We start from the raw sequence: 23,907 nt of genomic DNA on the forward strand, positions 1-23,907 counted from the left end.
TTTGCGGTTTTAACCAGCTTGAGAGCTTCTTTAAATAGACGCTGAATTACACATTTAGATATAATTGATGGCCAGAAGCTAAAATGTCTTCATTTCAGGAGATTCCTGAGTTGGACTGACAGGGAAGCTGCAGAGAGTCGTGCTGTCTGGGAGTCACTCAGAGTTTGATGTGTCTAGAGCTATTTTCCCACATGCGCCGAATTCCGGACATTTTCCTGAAGTTTCTCTGGAGGGGCTGAATGTGAGAATATCTAAGTAACTTTCTCCTTACATTTTCTTTTGACATCTCTTGCTGGAAATGGCTTAGAGGCAGAAGTCCGATAATTGTTTGTTTAATGGCAAACTAGTAAAGATATCAATTCAATTTGATTATTTTGTATAGCGCCAAATCATAATATATATATTATCTCAAGGCACTTTCAGAGAAGGTATCAGACATTTAAGGTTTTGTTGTTGTTGTCTAAAGAGCTTTTATATGTGGTTTATTGTCCAGGAATTACATCTGTGAGGTATTGTGATTATTACTATTACTGTTATAAGATTAGGCATATTTTGGGGTGAAATCTAGCACAAGTGTCAAGTGTCTCCTAAATGAGTCACAGAACCAAAAATGCGAAAAATGCCTCTGTAATAAAGTTTGTCTCCCAGGTATAAAAGACAAACACTTTCAGAGTTTCAGCTCAGAACAGCTGGCCGTGATCAACTCAGCTTTGTTGCCAGTGATGCAGAGGAAGCTCTATTTCTCTCCGTGTCCCTCGTCTCTCGTGTTGGCTGCTTGTCCTGCAGCAGACTTATTTTCAGAGCTCAAGTCTCTTCACATGGGCAGTCACATGAGAACAACTAATGTCTCCCAAGTACTCTGGTTGCACTCTTGGTTGGCGATGTCAGGATTTTTTGTCATTAGAGTTTCTCATTTTCTCAGGAGCAAAAATGGAACATCTCTGTTAGACAGTTAGGAAATTGCCGCTGCAGAGGTGTAACCTTTTACAAATGGCAGCAAACATGGTTTCTGCCAGATTAATTAATCTTTCCCTTGAATAATGACAATTAAAGACACACACACACACACACACTCTGCGAGTTTCACGAGAAACATTTCAGGTAATGAAAACAAACCTGGCAGCCACGTTAAGCTCAGAGACGAGCAGGTGCAGGTTCCTATGGAGATAGTGCTTGAAAACTAGGATCCACAAGGGAAATAATTATAGCCAGTATAGATTCTCTACCCAGTGGTGCAGATGGTTTTCATACATGCAGACACATGTTGTCATTCACTCCGACACTGTACAGTTTGCATATTTGTGCAGGTATTTTCACTTGCAAGGTGATTTTATTTATAAGACGTGAGAAAAAAAAGAGAGAGAGAGGGGAGAGGGAGAGGGGGAGAGGGGGAGAGGGGGAGAGGGGGAGAGGGGGAGGGAGAGGGGGATCTGATTGTGTGGTGTCTTGAGACCGTGGGGATTATGCTTGTGGACACTGATTACCGAGCCTGTCAACTCCCAAGGCCTGGAGAATTTGGATAAATGAAGTAAGAATGGTCTCCGGTTGCCAGACACATGCAGGTTGCTGTTTGGTGATGCCAGCTGAATGCAGACAGTTGTTTCTGGACAGGCCCCAGCTTGGAAAATTCAATTTAGGAAATACCGGTCAGTCACTAATGCATCATCAACTTAGTCGGTACAGGGTAAAATGAGCTCCCTGGCAGCGCATGACATTAATCTCAGTGAAGACGACCTGACAGGAAGCAGAACACAGTAGGTGCAACATGTTGCAAATGTGGGAAATACAGCATGTGGCTGTATATGAGTCATTTTAGGACCAGACTGCATTATCCTTTGTTTCAGTGTCTTCAACAGTGAGGACATTTACATGCACGGACTAGAAAACAACACAACATTGCACAGATATTTTTTATGTGGTGAATCCAAAGCTTTTCACATCTCTACTCTAATTTTCTTGAACTTGCAAAGTATACTAATAATAAGAAACTGAAAAAAACTAAACAGCCCAACATTGAACTACCAGTTACCGAGAAAGTTGTACTATCAAAATATTAGCCTCAGACAGCGATGGCTAACTTGGTTGGCGATGAATTGACAACACATTATGTATATATGATGGATATATGATGGATGGCCTGACAATATCAAAATTCAGCTGCACAATCTACCCTCTCCCAGGATGTTTAAAAAAGACAACAGAGGAGTGATGGAGCAGTGACTGTTGGAGCTTTGGCCTCATGACTATGTGGTGTGTGACCTGGAGGGTCAGGGGGACACGGGGGGTGGGGGGGCTGACTGACTGTTGCTCGGTGTAGCGTTGGACAAAGAGCTAACCAGCCATGAGAAGCTACTGCTGGACTTTCCTTTCTTTCTGCCAGACAGAGACTGTCGGTGGTTTGACAGTAACTAGAAGCACATTTATGGTCCTTTGAGAGAGTCACTTTGCAGCTCTGCTCTGAGACGATCTCTGGTGTGTGTGTGTGTGTGTGTGTGTGTGTGTGTGTGTGTGTGTGTGTGTGTAGCTGTGTCCCTTCTGTTTATTAACGTTAATGTTCATCAGCCCTGAACATCCTGTTATGCTCTAAATACAGCTCCTTTGTCGTGGCCCAGTGTTTTGTGTTTACATCCGCTAAAGAAGAATAAATCTCGTTCATGTCTGACTGTGTTTTTTTGGCTCTTATCTGGCTTAATGATGCTAACACCACCAGTGTGAGAGACACAAGCCGAGGCTGCGATTATCCAGTCCTCTGCTTTTTATGCTTAGCGTAGCAGCTGCTATCAGGCGGCAGACGTCAACGGTTGAAATAGACCTCGGAGTCTTGTCATTTACATCAATGTTAGTGAGGAGCCAGGGGATTTGCCGCTTTTTCTCTCGAGTAAGTGTTCCTTCAATGTGGACCAGGATGTTCCTCTAAACTTCAAGTCTGAGCGAACAGAAACAAAAGAGAACGCTTCAACATAATATGCCAACAAATCTCTGTGTGATCATGTTTACAGTATATATGTGAAGAGGGATGACACAACACCTCTGTCTCGAAATGAAGCAAAAATATCCAGGATGACACCTTGTGCAGATGACCCTCGGGTCTGCGTAGCAGCGATCGGGGGACGGTTTCAAGGTATCAAGGGTCAGTTGACCCAATTTATTTGACGTCATTTGGAGCCCGAGTTTGTGCAGTAGTGATCGTGGTGTGGAGCTGTGGTATTCAGTCGATATATATACACTCCACCAACTGTTTCAGTCTCTGTCAATCATTACGTTTCACTCCGTTTTAACAGCTAAAATGACAGAAACCATCTTTTTGTGTTTTCTATTTTGACTTTTTAGCTTGGCCCACGTCCCATCTGTTAACATGGAGGATGCATTGTTAATGACCTCTACTGCAGCCAGCAACCAGTGATCAAGATGCTTTGGCTGTCATGTCGTCCATCTATATTCACAGTCTATGTGACAGTAAAGGAGAATGTTCAACTTTGAACTGCTGGTGATAAAACAGTTTCTCTTTCCTACTTTAATTTCTTGTAAACATACACAACAGATAAAAAATCCCTGCGCTCTGAGTCGTCTACTACATATTTAAGATAAGACCAGGGGTTTATGTAATGTTAAACTCTGCCAATTTATATATTTAGTCAATAAAATATGCAGAACACTCAAGATCAGATCAACGACCACAGAACTTTCTTTAAAGCAAATTCATCCAAATATAAAGCATTTAGGCTCAACTTTAGTCTGGAAGCTGTACCCAGTCAGTGTGTAATGAAAGGACGCAAATGCCGGCTCTAAATATAAACATTTGTGAGGCACTGAAACATTTCTGCATTGTAATTAGCACCAGGCCTTTTGGTGGTTCTGTTATATGAGGAGGTAAATAGCTGGATGCGAGCAATTAAGTAACAGCGCCAAAGTTAAACCTCTTTTTTTTATCTCGAGGAAATTCTATGAATACCAGCACACACACACACACACACACACACACACACACACACACACACACACACACACACACACACACACACACACACACACACACACACACACACACACACACACACACACACACACACACACACACACACACCGGTGGATGTTTTAACTCGAATCTACTGATATAAAAAAAAAAAAAGTTAAGTTCTTTAGATCTCGACTGAAATTTATGATGTTGCTGCACACTTGAGCTTTAACTAATGCATCTTTGCTGTATCTTAATGTTTTTTGGAAACCATACAAAATTCACAATCTGAGTATGTGGTGTATGTAGCATTAAATGGAAAGATAAAACTAGGTTGGCATGAGGTTAGAGTGCTTTTGGGAATTCACCCAAGCAATTACTTTCGGCATCAATTTGATGTTAAAATGTTTTGCAGCTGCCAATGCCAAAGGCCAGTTAAAGAAAATGCTAAGGTCATTAGCCTTTCAAAGACTAAGCTCGAACGTGTCAAGCAGCAAAAGCCTAATGGAGCCATCTTCCCAAACCACATTAACGCTGTTAAAACAAACAGCCACTGGCGATGTACCCCCCTCCTGAGCCAATGCTGTTGTTTGATGTTTTTTTCTTTTCTTATTCTTGCAGATAACTCACGAAGTGTGATGTCACTCAGACATTTCCACAGAAACACACGTAAAGACCTTAAAACGTCAGCGTTTAAGGTCAGATTTTGTACAAAGTCTCACGGGAGCAAAGAGCAAAAAGCTTCTTTCTTTCCTCACCATTTAGCAGCGGTCTTCAATAATCACAAAAATCCCCTGTAGACAAAGAAAAGCAATAAAAAATCCCCTGCTGACAGAAAATCCAAAAGACCAGAATGTGATGCTGCCACAGGTTAAAGTAAAGTGCATTTACCAAAACGTGGATTGTGACATTTCAGCACAAAAGCACTCCTGAAGTAAGAATTATCCAAGCAGGGATTTTATACATTTTTTCAGTTTATAGCTGCTTTCAGAAATGCACTGAACTCCGGATAATCCCCTGATATTCTCTGGAGTCTCGTAGTTAGGACTCTAGAGAATGTCCGAATGAGCACATACGCAAGAACATATGAACAAAAAAAACAAGAAGAAAACAAATATCTCAGGATGAAAAAGCGATACACATAGAAGTCACCGACGAAGATGACAAGACAGACACTGGTGTCCATGTAAACAAAAACACCAGAACCTCCGCAGAGGAATTAATGCTTTAAATCCTGCTTCTACCTGCTGCTCCACCCCCCCCCCCCCCCCCCCCCCCACCTGAATACCCCGGAGACTTCTGGGTTGTTTCTGTGCTGATGTTCATGTGTGAAAGGCAAACTCCGGAGAAGGTCCTGACAGAATTGTGCCGTTAACACACAAAACACGAGTCCTCTCATTTAATTTAATAAAACCATATTTTTGACATTTCTTCACCCACACGACATATCCATTGAAAATAGTTATTTGGTTGCACTCTGTTGAAGGCAGCCAGAGTTCAACTTTATATATACATACATTTTCTGGTGAGCTCTGTATAGGCCCAGAAAAAGTGCAGGAATGAAGGGAGTAATGCTTTTTAAGAAACAAAAACCAGTTACCAAATAAAAAGGTTTTTCCAGGTGCAGCTTTTTGTCTGGAATAATGGAGCGTGGCGATATTTGGGGGCTTGTGGGATATATGGAGCATATCTGGGCAGTAACTCAAGTGGAATTTTGGCAGAACTCGCAGACTATCATACTTCTCCTGTTTTATTTTTATTGCCTGAATCAGTTCACCGCGGAGCCTCTGAATCTTGGATGTCGCCTACCTCTCCCTACTGTCAGCCTACTCATACCTGAAAGGGGTGTAATGACCCACTTTCTCTCCTCGTCCCCTGGCGACTCTGCCGCTTACCACGTTTGACCACCTTGCCGTGGTCGACCACAGTCTGCAGCTGCCGTTAATTTACAGGAGCACCGTGCACCCCCCCGTTTTCCAGCTCTGAAGCATATATGACTAATCACACCAGTCATTTTAAACAACTTGAGCTCTTTCTGGCAATAAATCACCTTGGTACGTGCTACTGTGCCCATAATAGAGCTGCATTCTGGAGGGAGGAGGGCAAGGGGGACTTGGGGAGCTGTTCAGTGCTTCTGGTCAACACACTATTGTGAAACAAACTCACGGCCCAGGACATATTGTTGGTCGATGTGTTGTTTATTTCTATGATCTCAGTAAAAATCAAAGTGAAGACAAGAAAGAGTTGAATTTCTTTGTACCACAGCTCAGGGAATACAATATTTCCCTGGATGTTTTGCTTAAAAAGTACATATTTTCTTTCCTTTTGCTACAAAATCCTCAACACACTCACTCTGCGTGCTCTATAAATATGCCACAGAGGTTTGTCAAGATACAAAGTTCTTCAAACGAATGTGACACAGACCTTATCCTGGCAGAAAATGAAATGTCGCTAACTTACATTTAACCAGCGTTTGATCTGCTTTCAACATATTTTTTGAAAATTTTAGTGAAAGCCTAGATAAACCTGAAAGAGGAAATACTGGCTTATTTTATCCTCACCTCAATAACATGGAGAAAAAAAACGAGCTTCCAAAATGTCCAAGAGGTACTTTTTCATCTTCACCTGCCAACTGGAAGAGAGAACAGAGGGACTTCACACGGCCTTTAAAGATGCTATTAAACCACCTTTTTCGGGACACGACAAACGAGTTTGCACCAAATTCCACAAGCCGCTGTGGGATCAAAATGGCTTCAACAGCAGCAACAAGCAGTAAAAAGTAGTAAAAAAAAATGAAATGAAGTTAAACAACACAAAGGCCTTGGCTGTGACTGTGTTGTGTTGTTTTTTTCCCTGCCTGTCATTGTTCCGTGCTGCATCTTTCCTTTATGCCTTCCGCTGCCAAGTAACCACTGTGCCGAGCTGAGGAACAATCTGCTCCTTGTCAGCAGCGCTGAATGAATCCTGTTGCTTATTGTTGAGGTGAACACATTATTTGAATACGACCAGTCTCCTGTAATAAAGGGGCCGTTGTGGTTTATGAAATATTCATCAAAGGTATCCCCTGGAGATTCAGACGCATTCAGATGCATATCTCAGAATCTGAAACAGACTCCAGCAGACAAAAGACTGCAAGCAGTGTCTGCCAGCGTCTGAACTACGAGGCAGACCGTCACAAAGGAAGTGACCTCTATAGTGGATACGTCTCCTTGTCGCTCTGCTGGTTTTCAGCCATTCCACCTCCTAATAAATCAACAAGAGCACACTCAGGGATCCAGCAGCTAAGTGGCATTTAAGAAACAGCTTGTGAGAGCTGTGAGGCTGCAATTTGGATCATTTAGATGCAAGGCAATAATTTGGCCAGATGAACAACATTAACAACAACTGCAAAGTTTTTAAGCCACTAAAAGAAAAAAAGTCTAAGTAACATTTTGTTTTAAATAAGTGAGGGCTGGATTTCTTGTGGTTCAGAAAGGTAGAACAAATGTTTTCCATTTGCTCACATTCACTCAGTATTGGGGATGTGACACATTGAAATTCACGGGCAATACACCATGTGATGATAATAGATAGTTGCCTTGCTATTAATCAGTTGTACGTGTGGCGCATTTACCTCCGGTGTACCTGACGCTCGCTGCGTAAATGCCAAGACACCGTTTCTGCTACAAATGCCAATAACGGCAGCTTCGGCAGACATATGTGGCTCAGGCTCTTTGATCAAAGTTGGAATTGCTGTAACCAGAGTGCGACCACCTCTCTTCTTTTATGATCAGAGCACGGCTGATATTCACGGTGCAGCGAATACCCCCCCCCCCCCTCCTCCTCATCACGACTTCATCTGTGCCTTTCGAACATATAGAACAAACCAGCCATGCCTGTAACAAGGTGGACTGTTAGAACAATTCCTAACAAAGCTGCTGGGAGACATACAGCCTCATAATTGCTCAAACATTGTTTACACCATGCTCCTGCCTTGAAGACACAATAAAAGAGGGGTTGACAGTCCTATGCAGAGACACTGGGCTATCACACTGGGACTATGGGTACTGATGAGAAGCTCTCGGTCTGTTGCCATGGCCCCTGTGTGGGTTGCATGTCAGCGCCAGTCTGCCCTTCTTTTTAATAACACTGAAAAATACTTTGAAGACCCATTGGTGGAACACAGCGCATTATGCTCCCAGTGGTGTGCGTCTGCGATTTTTACAGCTTAACATTGTCTCATGCCATTAAAAAATAACAGGGACGTCATAATTTGACTAGACTTTCCGGCGCAGTTCATTATCAAACCTACGTGTCCCATCGTGGTCGGCCATCGAGGAAAGACATGCAAATTGAGCAGCCAATGAATGAACAAATGAATGGTCCTCAGTATTATTACAACTGGTCGGGACCAGACAATTAAGAGAGGGGACAGCTGATGTTTTCATCCTGTAAATGAGGAAATGAACAGAATCTCTCTCATGTGGTTTAGGACATTTGCTCCTGTTTAATCTTTTCACAATAGTATACAATACGATATGGATATACATAAAATGTTTATATTCCTATATTTCTTACGATTGTGAATTTATACCTACTCATATATTTATACTATACTGCTATTTAGTATAGTGCTGTGCAATTATCTGATTTATACAGATACAACACATTCCATTTGTATACTCATCTTCACATTGTATACCTGCCTATGTCCTTATAACAGTCTATATATATATGCATATATGTGTACATTTATTTCAATATCTCCTTATACATAATGCACAAAAATATTATCCATCCTTGTGTGCCACTGCACTTTATTTATTTAAAGACAATTTTATCTGAGCCTAATTAAGTATTTATCTGCAATGATAAGTGTTAGTAACTTATTAATTACAGAGAGATTGCATTTTTCTGATGGAGTGGATGTAATGTAGGGCTTTGATGAAATATGATCTACATCTTCTTATTCATTCATATATTCTTAATCTGTGAACATGATCAATCCAGACCCCTCCTGTACAACCCAGTTTATCGGCAGGTTATATGCTACCCCTCCGAAATGTATGTCCATGATTGCACAGATGTCTGGAGGGAAACTATCAGCGATGAAGAGGAGCAGAATAGAATAACTCTGCCTTTGGAAATGTTGGTTTTAAGTGTTGGCTTCAAGTCGTGCAAACATTTGAACATTCTGGTTTGAAAGCAGACGTTTCAAAGATCCTGAGAATACCTATGAAGATGTAAACCCTGCACTGACTGAATAACTGACTGTATGATGGGTACAAAAGGTAACTTCTTTTCGTCTATCACTGGGAATCACTGAGTACACTATTGCATAACCTACAGAGATCTGAGGCCTCACATAGACAAGCAACAGAGCCTGAAAACTGTTCCTCAGACATATCCAGGCAGGTTACAAAACATTAAAATCCATAACCAACAGTTCCCTTATGAAACCACAATTAAATTCCCTACATCCAGATTTGGATTTGGATTTGCACCAAATTGCACACACTCATGAATATCAGATCAATGAATTATTCTCCGAGAAATCAATGAAAATGATGATCACACCATGTCGTTTTTGTGTAATCTTGCCTACAAAACAAACAGGGGTGAAAGTATTTGTTGCAGGTTTGAAAATACCTGAAATCCCAATTAGCACAACCCCCTGCAGCATTGTGTTATATATAGACATTCCTAATTTGTAACCTTACTACAATTACATATACCATCGAGTATGTGCTTATGTGTAGAGGTGTCCCCAAACTAAACAGACTACAAATCTGTCTCTCAGCAGGAGTGACTTTTGAAATTAATATGTGGCGTATGTCAGCATTGTTGGTAATTAAACCCTGCCACATTTCACCTAAGCTATTATTGGTTGCTGCCAGCCATCTAATGAGCCCCACATTATCTCAGTGAGAGACAAAGGCCCAGAGGACGCGGCGTATTTTAAAGAGTCCAAATCCATTTCAACTCTCCATACTGTAGCGCCTCGTGCAGGTCAGTGGGTCATTCCTGCTGCCGCCGTGGAAACCAGGGAGAAGATCTCGACAAGCTTTATCGCCGTCGTTTGACAAAGTGAGACACATTTTCAGGGCAAATGAGACACAGTAGACAAGCAGCAGCTGTCATCCATCATACTTGTGGTGATGAGTGCAGGATAACGACACATCCAGTATGAAAGAAAGAAAACCACAGACACTTCAGAGCATCGGGCGTTCGAAATATAACATGTTTTCCATTTCAAGTGTCTCTTTGGGCGACTGGACCATCACCATAGAGTGAATATAAAGATGGACGGCATGATGGGTCCGCAAAATCGTAGCCAAATCATTTTTGATCAACCCCCTGGTGGCTGGCTGCAGTATACATCATAAGCCCTAACCTCATCCATGTAAGTGGATGGGACCTGGTTCAAACTCCAAAGTCGTGTTAGATAGATTTTCCTCAAAGATGGTTTCTATCATTTTAGGTAGTTCTCATCACACTGATGTTTGTGTTCACTTTACGGCCAATTTTGTTGGTGAAACGTCATGATTGACAGCTGAGACTGACTTGCGATTGGTCGAGAGCTTGTATTGGCAGAACCTTGATACTGCGGCTCCACACCATTATCACTACTGCGAAGATTCTGGCTCCGGTGCAAGATGGTGGCACCTTTATATACAGTCTATGGTATAAATGGTTGACCAATAGGCTAATGCTTACTTGCATGTATTAGCACTATTGTTGTTAAGTCATTTTAACACAATTTCTTCCTTCGCCCCCTTTTTCACACCCCGTATACAGTTTTTAGACACAAGACACTGAAACTATACAGACCACGACCTTAATAGATAAGTTAGAGATATGATTATTTATTCCATAGGTTTGATCAGTGTTTATTTCTCCACTGTCCAAAAATCTCTCTATCTTGTACTTTCCTTGTCATTTCTATCTTTAAATTCCCACTAACTCGAGCCTCAATAGCCTTATTAACATCAGACGTCTTGCCTCTTTGTCGTTGTCAAATGCATCATAATCATAGGCCTTTTCTACCATAGACATTTTGAATAGTCATAGCGGGAGTTATTCATATCAACGGTGACTCACTTCCAGCATTCATAACAATGCAGCACTTATATGCAGCACATAATAGGGTGAAGGTGTTTTCTGTGGAAAAGGTCATTTGAACTCTGGTTTTATTTGACATTTTACCTCCTGACAGTGGCACTATTTAATTATAGGTCTATTGTTTGTAGGTTTCTGACCACTAGTGGTGCTATGGAGCAACGATTTGACGAGAGGTTCCCTGGTTTGTTTGCATCTCGTCTTCTACTAGAACAGGCAGAATGAGGCATGAAAAATGTTTTGGCTGCATGCTACATATCCGTATGTCAGTGTTTTATGAACTGCAGCTTTTAATGTAAAAGCCCTTTGTTAATGCCGTGTTTATCCTTTTTTGTGTCCCCTCCTTTAGTGACATGTCCTTGCCTTTTCCTTGTGTGCCGGTCACATATGAAAGTGAAATGACAGCAGCATTAAATCACAGTGTCGTTTTTGATTCAGTCACTTATGGATTCATAAAATCTGCGGCAAATATCTCATCATTGATGAGGTTCATTACGGCTCTAAAAACGAAGGCTTTCCTTGCTCGTTTCCTGTGGAGGCACTTGACGATTCACAAGATGAAAGATTTTAAGAATAAAAAAGTGTTATTTATGCTGTTTTTTCACCAAAATGAGCAAAAACATAAACAAGTCTGGTAGATTCATATCAATAAAGTAAATTCATTCTGACTTTTAGCACTGCTACAAGTTCTCATTTTCTCACATTTGAAAAAGGCAAATCAACTGAGGTTATTTAACATGAAGTGTTAGACTGAGCAACAGACAGAGACCTGCAGGGATGATTTAGATGCCGCCTCTCTCCTCACATATTGAGCAAGGTGACTAATGGGGCAAACTAACAAAAAGTCAATGTAACCTTTCAGCTGCTGACAGATATATAGCAGAACACACTGACACAGGCATTTTCAGAATAAGGATTTATTCATCATCATTCATCAGAGAATATAGCAACATCATGGCAAACATTTCTGATGTGCAGGCTCAAATGTGTTGAGACAGATGAACTGAGCATTTCCAGTTTGCTGTTCACTTCCCCGCTCCAGCGTTGTGGCTGTGAATGTGCGGCGAGGCTATAAGCGGCGCAGACTTACTGGGAGAGTGAAAGTGGATGTGAAAGCTCAATCACATTCTAAATTGTACAACAGAGCAGAGGAGTCTACTTGGCAGTCACACTGGTGAGACAGAGAGGAGAGAGAAATGGCGCCTGCAAAGCAAAAAAAAAAAAAAAAGAAGGGAAAAAGCCGAGCATTTGTGTCTGTTTACCCACCGAACTCTACATATAACGTGAGCTGCTGGTGCATTGGCACAATGAAGTGCTGGCAATTAAGGTGCAGATCTTTGCTGCACCCATGTAATCTAGCTTCTAAAAAGAAAATCACAGACACACTAAAATGCTTTATGGCACAATAAATAACTTCCGGTGGGCTTTGCAGTGCTGTCACGCTCCCTGTAGCAGCCACCCTCTCAGAAGAGGGCAATGTGCCACAGCCGCCACGAAGCCTTCCCACCTCAGGCGCTCCTCTCCAAACAGCTCTCTTTTGTTTTTCCCTGGTCTGCGTCCCCTCCCTCATCATGACTGCTCCCAGAGCAGAAGGAATAATGCATCTTTTAGGAGGCAGCCCATGGCGGCCTACTTTAACAGCCAGGGAGGAACAATGGCGGACACTGGGCTGCTAATGAGTGAATGAATGAGCCTGATGTGTAAAATCAGATAAGAGTACAGACTGAGGGGCAGACCTCCTATCTTGTTTAGATAAGCCCCATTGTTTCCCCCAGAATAATAATTCCCCCGTGCAAGATGAAAAGAAAGCTCCGTCTTGTTTTTTTTTTTTAAAGTATCCGCGCGACAGGAAGATCAGATCATTTGATGAAATCTTGTTTCTCTCTCCCTAATTGCATGTTGACATCTGGACACTGAGGGAGCCGTTGGGTACACACCGTCTACGAGCAATAAATAAACAAAGGGCCCCCGGCCTTGAAAAGCCATACACCTGTGACCAGTGGGAAAGCAGCAGGCGCAGCAGTGTTCATTAAAGAAGCCAGTCCTGACAGTGAGGCCCTTTAAGAGGCCATCAGGAGCGACAACTCAGCAGCTACCTTGGGACTAGAGAGGGAAAGGCATCAAGGTGAGCAATGCAATTTCAGCTTGAATAATGGAGCACTTTCCTGAGGTCTGACATTCATGTATTTCTCCGGCAGTTTTGCCATACAGCCACAACAGCACCTGTGAGCTTTTCAAGGTTCCCCAGGAAAAACTGGTTGACAGTGTTTACATGTTCACAATTATCCTGTGCCTGGCTGCTAGTCTGCAGATAATCTCGCTCAAAGTGGTTCATGAATTCAAAATAGCACCAAATACATAAAATCTAACGATGTGAAAATTTAGATTTTGAATTGCTTTGCACTACAGTCATCCCACAAGGAAGACTGCAGACTTTTTTTTTTTAAATAAACCTGCTTGGCGAATCCAACGGGAAAGTGAAAATAATTTGCCTTGACGAAATTATTCTCACTTTTCCGTTGGATTCGCCAAGCAGATTCCACTTTCACGGAGTTGCTGATGTAAACTGGTAATAACAGAGGATTAATTTACAAGGAGGCAGAAACCCCCAGTGAGACTTGTGGCCCAGAACAATAATGATCCCACAGTAAACAGAGATTTGCCCTAAGCCAAAAGAGAATGCGGAGGCACCTATTCTACACACCGAAACACACAATGCACACTGATGCGTACACAATCACATGCATAAAAGCACTACCATGCCCTCGCACACACACACACACACACACACACACACACACACACACACACACACACACACACACACACACACACACACACACACACACACACACACACACACACACACACACACACACACACACACACACACACACACACACAAGCGAGAGAAAATGATGGCAAAGTATTTTCCCCAGGCCTCTGTAACAACATATGTTTGCAGGTAATTAAAAGAAGATCCCGAGCGACTATCATGTCACGGTGAAATACAATGCACGGAGCAAATTTCCTTTCTGTGGTTATTTATACAAAGCCGGGTGCACGGGGTCACGTTGCTTTGGTGATCTGTGTGAGATCAGACGAGAGGTGTTTGTGGCTGAAGTCGTGACATCCAATTACAGAGCGACAGACAAAGCACTGTTAATCACAATAGAGATTTTTTGGTAATTCCAGTGCAAAGGTTAATTCACTGAGCATAAAACTTGATTTTTGGAGCTAATCTTTAAACTAATATTGTAATCAATGTTTTGGGTTAAATATATTGAAGGCTGCATCAGGGCTTCCTTTGCATTGTCATCGTCAAAGTTGTGGGTTTTCAGATTTGTCGGTTTTGCTTTATACCGTTTTCTTGAAAAATCCCCCGGAGAGTATTCATTTGCATTAAACCTGGAAGTAAAGCTCCACACCGTTCATCAACACCTTCTCAGGAGCGTTCGACTACTTCCCTTACGTGCCCCACCAGCTTTTTCATTTGACTCAGACTTAATAACTGTGAAACTGTGAGAGAGATTTGGGTCCAACAGCCAGTTTGCACCTCTCACATTCTCCGGTGCTCAGAATCTGTCAAAGCAGCGGGAGGAAACAGTGAAAACTGATTTCAAACTGAGAGGAGACCACGTAAGGAACTTTATCTACAATCTTGTTTTTCACTTTTAAATCTGTTCCCACACGCACTCAGTGCTTACCACTTAAATATGTACCATGGACCCTTTGCAATCAAATGTTGTTTGGTGCATTTTCCCCCCCACGCTTTGACTGAAGAAAAGCAGGGACATAAGGGCCTCTTTTCAACCACCCCCTACTTCCTCTCCCTTCCCACATCCACTCCGTCTGTGCATTCACACGGGGGGTCGCCACATTAAGTGCTATCCTAGACCAATAAGCTGGGAGTGGAAGTGGGTTATCACACCCTCCAACGGTGAGTCTATATTAATGCTGATTTATTGAATACCGTATGTGCAATGCCTGTTTGTATCTGGCACAGAAATGCTAGTTCCATCCACTACCTGTACAATCATTTACATGTCAACTGCTCAAAAAGAGGTCGACATTTATTATTCTCATACTCATCCTCCATGTTAGTGAATGGGACATTGAACAAAGTAAAAAGTAAAAAGTACACGTTAAATTAAATTATCCCTCAAGATTTTTTCTGTCATATATTTTTTTTTTGCTGAGAGTGAGTCGTGATTGGTCGAGCACATCTATCAATGGAACCGGATCCACACCACGATCACTACTGCGCCAAATCTGGCTCGAATTGGCGTCTGCACCTGTTTCCTGGTTATTTTGGCTTAATTTTTGCACAATGGGAGGAGGTGGAGATGCCTCATCCATCTTTATTTACAGTCTATGGCGACTACAAACAGATTTGTAGCCTGTGATGGAGATGGAGTGGCACAACATGCTGCAAACAGTGACATATGATCATCTTATACATTTTACACAGCAAGTTATTAAACTGTTTCCTGTATCCACGTCCATCAGATATGAATAATCTGGGGAGTTGACTGGAATTTTCTAGTGATGGAAGGTTTTCTAACTCAGTAAGTTCAGTTTTGAGCAGCTTGTACTTGTTTCATTTCAGAAAGAAATATTGCGCTTTGATTCGATTAACAAATCTTCATCTCGCCACCATATTTGTCAACTATACTGAGATTTAATTTCTTAAACCATCTGGAACAACTCTACACTGCCTGTGTTGTGAGATAATTTAAACCTGCTTAACAGAACTCAAAGGATTTTACAAGTGTTCTGTGTTTTGAAACAGTAATCATTTATTCTTCTTCTTTTTTGGCTGCTGCTGTTTCATTCTTCTACTCCAGACTCTACAATTCACAATTCAAAGCAATTTATAATTTAAGTTACTACACTTTCTTCAGAGTCAGATTAATAATACAAAATACGATCATGTGTATTATTATAGGCTGAGATCAGACTTTATTGATCCCCAGAAGGAAATGCAGGAGCTACCAAGCAGTATGTCTTGTAAGTCATTTGAAATGAATTCCACTTTTACTAAGCTGCAACGTCGTAAATTTAAATGCATTAATAATTCTAATTGATTTATATAATAAACATTATTCTGAAATCGTGTATTTTGGATAATTAGCACTTCTGCTTTGGGCACGTTATGTATATTTTCAAGGGTTAATATTGTGACACATTTAATATTACAACATTTTGAATGAATCGATTCTTTTACCATAAGTGAAAGATCCACTCATGTGCTTATAGACCACGCATACATGGACTATGAGCAGGGAAATGATTCAACCCTGGTTACATAGTGTATCTGTGTCTCAGTTGTAGAAAGACTCATTCCTTATGTTTGACGACTCTGATGGAAGCACCATGCTTTAGTTAAATTTGAGAAGTTACCAGAATGTTCATATCTTTGAGCACAAATAATAAAAAAAACCCCCACACAACTGTTTCCTAAAATAAATGATGTACACTCCCCTTGGCTTCAGTCGATGTGCTCAGCTGCCCAGAGTCAATACATGTAGATGCCAGACGCTGCTCAGGATTAGCTGGTGAGTCAAGACGTGTCCCTCTGCATTGTGCTTTACACACATTCACCGAAAAAGCCAAACGAGACGACGGCTGCCACATTCACGCAGGATGTGAAATCCATATCTATCTGTCCACAGTGTCGGTCCTTCTGTTCACATTCAGTGAAATCCCTCCATAGTTCTGCTGAGGGTACATACCTGAGTTTTACTGTCCTGCTGTGTCTGTGGGAGCCTTCTCCCCATCTGACTGACAGGTGATGCTTCTTTGAAGTGGCTCCGTCTCACTCACTGATGTGGAGGCCAGAGAATGAGCCTCCCCCTCAAGACCCCATTAAAGCAGAAGCCAGGGTCTGCAGGTTTGATATTCATCGCCCGGGCAACCTCTGCCATCAACACATTTTGTGCCACGTGAGAATGATCACAGCTTATTAAAGTGGAAATAATGACTGCTCTACCTCCGGCATGAAATATTTAACAAGGACAAAGGAGATGGCTCAAAGGTGATTCATATCTATGTTGAAAGGAGAGAACGTGGACAATACCGTCGACGCAGGAAGTGCAGATGAACCCTGGTTAACCTGAGCTTAGAAGTGACTGCTGGCAGAAGTAGAAGAAGATTCTTTCCAAATTCATGTTTATCACCAATAACAAATATACAAACTAAATTATGCACGGTACATTTCCGTCCTCGTGGCATGTACAGTTCAGACAAAGCAGAATTATGCATTCGGGGGTTCAGAATGTATTTGCACGGTTTTAACCATCACTTCATTCGAGTCATTCCCTCTCCTTCACGACTGTGCACAGAACATATACACCATCCAGTTTTCTGAATGTGAAATTATTGATGTATTTTTCCTTCCAGCCTGGGTAAATTAGCTTTTTTGGCCTCTTGGGAAAATCACGGGAAAGGAGCTGAGTGAAAATGCTCTCCATCAAATGTGATTGAATTGGATTTTACAAGATGAATTGCCAGGACAAGAGTTTATCCCAATTACACTGCCAAGAGGTTTCGGTCCTGCTGCAGCCACTCTGGTCAACAGCAATTAGGGTCAGTGTTTGAGTTATCAGGAGCCGTCATTGTGAGAAAAAACGTTTACAATGTGAGGAGAAAGTAGATAAGTGCAACAACAGCCGACATTTGCAATCGTAAAAATGCGGTTTGTGGTTTTGTCCAAGAATTCGTGAAATTACAGATCTGACAGCCAAAACATGAGCGGAGCGTAACACAGCTGTCTTTTCCTTGGCCCACATCTTTTAATCTTGCAGAATACAATGCAGACTGCACAGACTGCCTCTGGCTCTTTGTGTGGCCAATCCGTTTTCCTTACCTGTGTATTTTCTTTCTTTGATGTAACCTGTGTTTTATGCTTAGGTGGATGTGAGTGTCCTTCATCTGTCTCTCGTCAACACTACATCTCCACGCACAGTGGCGATAAGTCTGTTGACTGGGAAAACAATGAACGAGGTGAAGATTAGTCTTACCTTCCCCAGACTGGGGCTCCACAGATACCGCAGGCTGAACACAGAGAGAGCCAGAACGAGGAAGACCAGAACCAGAGAGAGAGCCACTCGCTGGTAGATATGGTATTTGGCCTTCTTCTCTTTCACTGCCTCAATCTGTAAAGAACAAAGGTTCAATATAAAAAACGATTCTCATACAAAACAAGATTATATTACCAAGACTAGAGCTGGAGGCTTCAACCAAGTGCTTTTTCACTTTGAATTGTAGTGATGCCAAGCGTTGGAGAAGTCAGAACGACTTCACGACTTGGACCTTTCCAGGAGCAAATGAAAGCAAATAGTTCAACTTTTCTTCTGGCAACGGAGGCACCAGTCAATCAAATCGTGTTTCCTCAAAAACTCAAAGTCAGGCGCTAGCTAATCCAACCACGTTCATGTGAAAGAGGCGGCAGAGACAACTGGCTAATCTGGATTGTACATCTTATTTCCAGTGTTGGGTGAAGTGGGTAATGTGGGACAACTTAAGCTCGGTCGGTTTATTTCCTGTAATAACAAAATCTAGTGAACGGTGCTTTTACTGTGGGTTAGCAGGGACATTATGTGACTGAAATCACATGACTTAAAGGGGTGATGTCACAGAAAGAGGCGGGGAAAGTGTCAATCAGAAGCTCCCCCTTGGAATTGCATGACAAGGTCAATGAGATGAATGTAAAAGGATATAAATCTGTCACGTATAAACCAATGCTCCTAGTTGTTATTAAATTATGTTTGTGATGTAGTCAAGCAACAAAATGTTGATGAAAATATGTTTTTGGTTTTATTTTTCTATGCTTTAGTCACTTTATCAAACATGATTGATAATCTGGGACAGTCATCTAAGTTCTCCACACGGGGAAATATACATTCAGGGACTTCCTGAAGTAAAAAAAAAGATCAACTAAAGAGATGTAGCATATGTTCTGCAGCTGTCAGACAGGAGTTAATGGTGAATACAGTCTGTCCCTGTCTGTTTGAACTGATAAGTAGCACATATCAGTTTGCTCTCTGTAGGACAAAGATGATCCAAAAAGCACAGAGGAGTCTGTCCTGTGGTCTGAAGCCACTGGGTTCACCAAACATGTGGAGAAGACATTAGGGAAACCGATGACGATGAGTCTCTCACCTGCGAGGGCTGTTTGTTTCCAGAGTCGCCCTAATGAGCGGTGAACTACTGAATGAATAATCTGTTATTGTTACTTGTGCTTGACTGAATATTTATTTTTTAATTAACCTTTAGTATAATGTTTTAAATGAATTTACACTTAATTTATTTAGGCTCTTTATGATACATAGGACTTCTATATGTGAATATGAATCAATGAGGTTTCTGAATGAAATTAATTTCATGAATAATATACATTTTCTTACTCAACTTTCTGTCCTTTTTCATAATGCTTTTTAAAAATTTGTAATATTGAGGTTGGCATGCATGAATCAAGGTGAATTTGGCTTAAAAAAAAAGGCTGTGTCATGTTTCCTATGAGTATGATATCTCCATTCTTTCTGCTGGTGTGGCTAGAAAACATGTTAAGGATTACAAAAATATATAATATGTTGATCAAATGTGTAAAACAGATATCGGAATAAGTCGCAGAAGTCAAAATTGTCAAAAAGGTCCCAGAATAGCAGAAATCACCCTATTTCTCTTTATTCTTGTATAGATCACCAGCGTGGCACATTGGCATGAAAACAGACTATTGTTTGTCCAAACAACGAAACTGTAATTGTTGTCGTCATGTGATTATTGTCATTAGCTGAGCATAAACACCAGGAGCCAAGGTCACAAAACCCATCTATGTTAAACCGTGAACTACCGAAGTGCTGGTGGGAGGATTTTCAAACCTTCACGCATTTATTTCCAGTCTAAGTGAAGCTAAATTTTACGGAGCTTCACTTTTAGCCTACAGATGTGAGTCGTATCAATCTTCTCACGTAACTTTGGTCAAGAAAGTGAAAAAGTATATTTCCCCACATATAAAAATGTTCCTTTAGGTGTAAAAGTTACTACCAGAAGGTAATAAATTCACAGTTTGTGGTTTTTCAGGGGGGTTATATGAGGTAAGTTGTAATTTTCTTACAGAATTAGACGACTAGGAAGTGGGAATACGTGAACTTTGGTGGTGGTTGGCCGATTTTCTGTCTCTTCAATCGTCTAAGCTTCACCAGCTGTTTCTTGGCAGCAGCTTTATATTCATCCTCCAGATGTGACTGTGGTATTGATCTTGTCATGTAACTATAAGCTCAGACCTGTGATAACCGTTTTTTTGTTTTTGGCCACATGGAGGCGGCGTAAAGACGTTGTGAGCACAACCTTCACATATCAAAAGGGTCACACATCCAGCTGTTATGGAGCAACATTATTATTCATTTGGAGTTTATATTCACTAAATGTCCAATATTCACTCTCCTCTAGCTGTATAGTGTTTGGAGTATTTGGTATCTACAGACTCCTGAGGGAAATATCAGACTCTTTAGCTGCTAAATGCTTATTTTATGTGCACCAGCTCTCTCACTGTGTCTGTGCTGAACAGGCAGTGTGGGTAGGTCCTTGTTTTTTTTATATATGTGCCTGCTGCGGCTCAAACCCGTGTGATGAAGTGATGAGAGTGAAAGTAAATTATAAAGTTTAGGACTGGGCAGCAAAACAGTGAGTTGAAACTAAAAAGCTCTGCAAACCAGAGGGGAGCTGCATATTTAGATGATGATTCTCTTTTGGCTGGAATCTATGAGAGCACACTGTCAGTTGATAAATTAGATAAATATGTGTAACAGCCACCTGGAGCACATTCTGCAAAATGCAAAGGTATTCCCTTGATTTATCATTTCAAAATTTAATTTATATTTCCCTCTTTTTTTGTGTTCCTCTTTATCTGTATTAGATGCCATTTGATTCTGTCGCTGCAAAATGTATCGACCGGAGAGGCTGAATTATAGCCCTCCTCATAGCGAGCTCAGGGGGGAACACGCTGCTGCAAGTGCTACAGAAAGGTTACATTTATTAAACTTTTCCTCAAATTAAAACTCTGCCTGCTGTAGTCGGTCACAAATTAATAAAGACAGGCTTTTGTTCCACCGGGGCTTTGGCAGTGGAAAAAAACAGAAAGAAAGAAGGAAAGCTTCTCATTCACACTGGAGCACTTTTCAAGGTCTCAGAGGACAACAGCAGAGCAGATATGAACCAACTTCACTTAGCAAAAAACGGTCTTGCTTATCTTTGTGTCTTTAAAAACGATTAAGCGGCTGCTCCTCTCTATTGTGCCTGAGGTTGTTACAGTGGTTAAGCTGCAGCAGATTGAACAGCACTTTAATATGCAGACTCCTTTGTAGAATATGTAGGAATTAGTTTTGAATAATAGTTGCATGATTTTTTTGTGACCTTTAGACTAGGTCTGCTGTTAAAATAATTACCCAAAATATAGTTCTGAAAATATATTTGATATCTTCCTTTTTCTTTTAAAAATGTAGGTGGCAGAAATATCATTTAAGGAATAATGGCATATAAATAGACTGTCTTTTTTGAATATGGATTCAATTTCTGGTTGGTAAGTGCATTAGCAGCGCGGTGTTGGGGACGAAGAGAGGACTCATTATTCAAGATACCCCCCTAAAAGTTTTAACGACACCTACGGCATTAATGAAATCTAAATTCTCACCATCCCTCAGTTGATATATGAGAGACAGTATCCAGAGAAACCTGAGGCACATGAAAGTGTTTTACATTCCTGAGACATGATGAAAAACAGTTGGCCACAATCAAAGAGCCAGAAATTCCACACACTGTAAATTTTTCAGAGCGAAGGGAGAGAGAAGAAGAAAAAAACCAAAAAAAAAACGGTGGCTGAAATCCTCTGCTCTCCGATGGCAGGTTGCATAAGCAGTGGAAACTTAACTAGAGGACAAACCTCCCCCTGCCTGCACTTTGAATATCGAATACTCCAAAGGGAGGAGGTGGGATTGAGAGACAGACCCACAGACAGAAATCAGGCAGAGGATGGAGGCAGAGTGAGCAGTCTGAGTGTGCAAGCGCCCGCCAACTAGTGTTTAAAGGTTTAGGAGTTCAGAGTCAGCCTGGCATTTCCTCTTGAGCTTTAGGAGGAAGAGCGCCTGGAGCCCCCTGCTGTTATCATGCATGGAACCAACGCTTTCTCAAGAAAACGGCAGGAAAAAACTGTAGCAAAGCCTAAATAACCAACAAGCAGCGGCTGCAGTTTATCACACTGGGTTGCACACTTACAAGATAACTGCAAAAAAAGTAAAATAATAATAATTCTGAAATAGGCAGCAATAGATGATTTCCTGATTATATTCGTTCTCCATGCATGACCCTCAATTCTATTTATCATGACTATCTATTAGAAAACTTGCTTTACTTTGACTTTTCAATATACATATAAAAACACGATATATGTAGTATATTAAATAATGTCTCAAATATAAAATAGTGTTTTAAATGGACCCATTTCTCTATTGTTCACAAGTTCTGAAGTATGAGAGAAAGAAAAAGAAGAAGGATTTCAGAGCCAAAAATCCTTCCTCCCCCTCTCCTCAACAATAAAAGCTCCAATAAAGACACTTCTTGGTGTATATTTGAATGCTGCTTGTGTGCGGGGAGCAGGGATATAAAGATAAAAAGCAAATATAATGGTTCAGGTGAGACCGAATATAAGAGTGGAAATAAAGGAAGAAAAGCTGAGGTGAAAAGCCAACAGGAATTAGATGGGAAAATTACTATTCTGAGAAAAACTGAGATCACTCAGCGAGGTATCAAAAAGCACTTCTTTTCTGATTTCACAAAAGTCACACTTCTGGCACATTTTATAGAAGTCTCAGATATCACACACTTTTTCCCACCTTTAAACCACTACTGCTGCCACCTACACTAAATGTATTAAGCTGTAGAATATAAAGGTTTTTTTTCCCCCCAATTCTATGTAGCATTTATTAAAACAGTAGTCTATGGAATTTATTTTAAATTGATTTGCAATAAAGGCAAGTGCAATAAATCAAACACAATAATAATGGACTCACATCTTTCCACAGAATCTGTTGACTGCTGGACTGACTGCAGGTCTCCATGATGCAAGCCCACAGGAGGAATCTTTCCGATACTCTAAAGCTGGGGGAAAATACTAGTGCTCTGCAAAGCAAGGATTCATTCCTTTGCTGTAATTTGGGAGTGTGCTGAAGGGGAGGGAAGTTTCAGATGGAGTGGAATTACTGAAACATTTGTTATACCCATTAGAAGCAAGGCAGATGTCTCTCCTGCCGGTCTGCTCTCCTTTTCAAAGGTGGAAAAACCACAAACGGATTTAGACTGAAAGACAAAGAATGAATATGAATAAATTACATACTTTGCTTGGATCCAAAACACAGTAGTGGTTCAGAACTTTCAAGAAAGTCCTGTTTGGAGGATTCAAAGTTTGCATGTGAAATAAAACATATTCTGAAGGTACTTTTCTTTTCAGTCCTGTTTTCTTGTTATTCAGGTCTTAAAATTAGTTTAAAGTGGCTCTTTTAACTTTTGTTCCTCCTTCATTCAGTCCTCACACTTGACAACGAATCAGAATAGTAACCAGGAGCTGAGATGGTTGAATAGCAGCATAATGAAAGAATCAGCCTCTTAAAATCAAGAGAACTTGCCATTGTGCACATATACAGAAATAAGTGAGACTTGCGGGTGAAATAATAAAAGAGAAATTCACATTTGGGTCTATAAGAGTCTCCTGGACCACTTCAGTGAGTCACGTGGGGGAGGATCTGGCAGGAGGCATTTCTAACCCATGGTTAACTTTATAAAAGGTCTATATAACTAAA

General features: G+C 41.1%; 1 protein-coding gene across 1 annotated transcript in view; it reads right to left on the bottom strand.

Moving 5' to 3' along the window:
- tnmd (tenomodulin) overlaps positions 1 to 23,241 on the bottom strand; it is a 47,012-nt gene extending 23,771 nt beyond the window's left edge. The window contains exons 1-2 of the mRNA XM_034598600.1: positions 23,122 to 23,241; positions 18,076 to 18,210 (exon numbers count right to left, since the gene is read on the bottom strand). Coding sequence (XP_034454491.1) covers positions 18,076 to 18,210; positions 23,122 to 23,169 — 183 coding nt within the window. The 5' untranslated portion in view covers positions 23,170 to 23,241. The remainder of the gene's footprint in view (positions 1 to 18,075; positions 18,211 to 23,121) is intronic.
- Between the last annotated feature and the right edge of the window lie 666 nt (positions 23,242 to 23,907).

This window comes from Hippoglossus hippoglossus, chromosome 10 (assembly GCF_009819705.1).
Source record: "Hippoglossus hippoglossus isolate fHipHip1 chromosome 10, fHipHip1.pri, whole genome shotgun sequence".
In the NCBI taxonomy this organism is placed as follows: domain Eukaryota; kingdom Metazoa; phylum Chordata; class Actinopteri; order Pleuronectiformes; family Pleuronectidae; genus Hippoglossus; species Hippoglossus hippoglossus.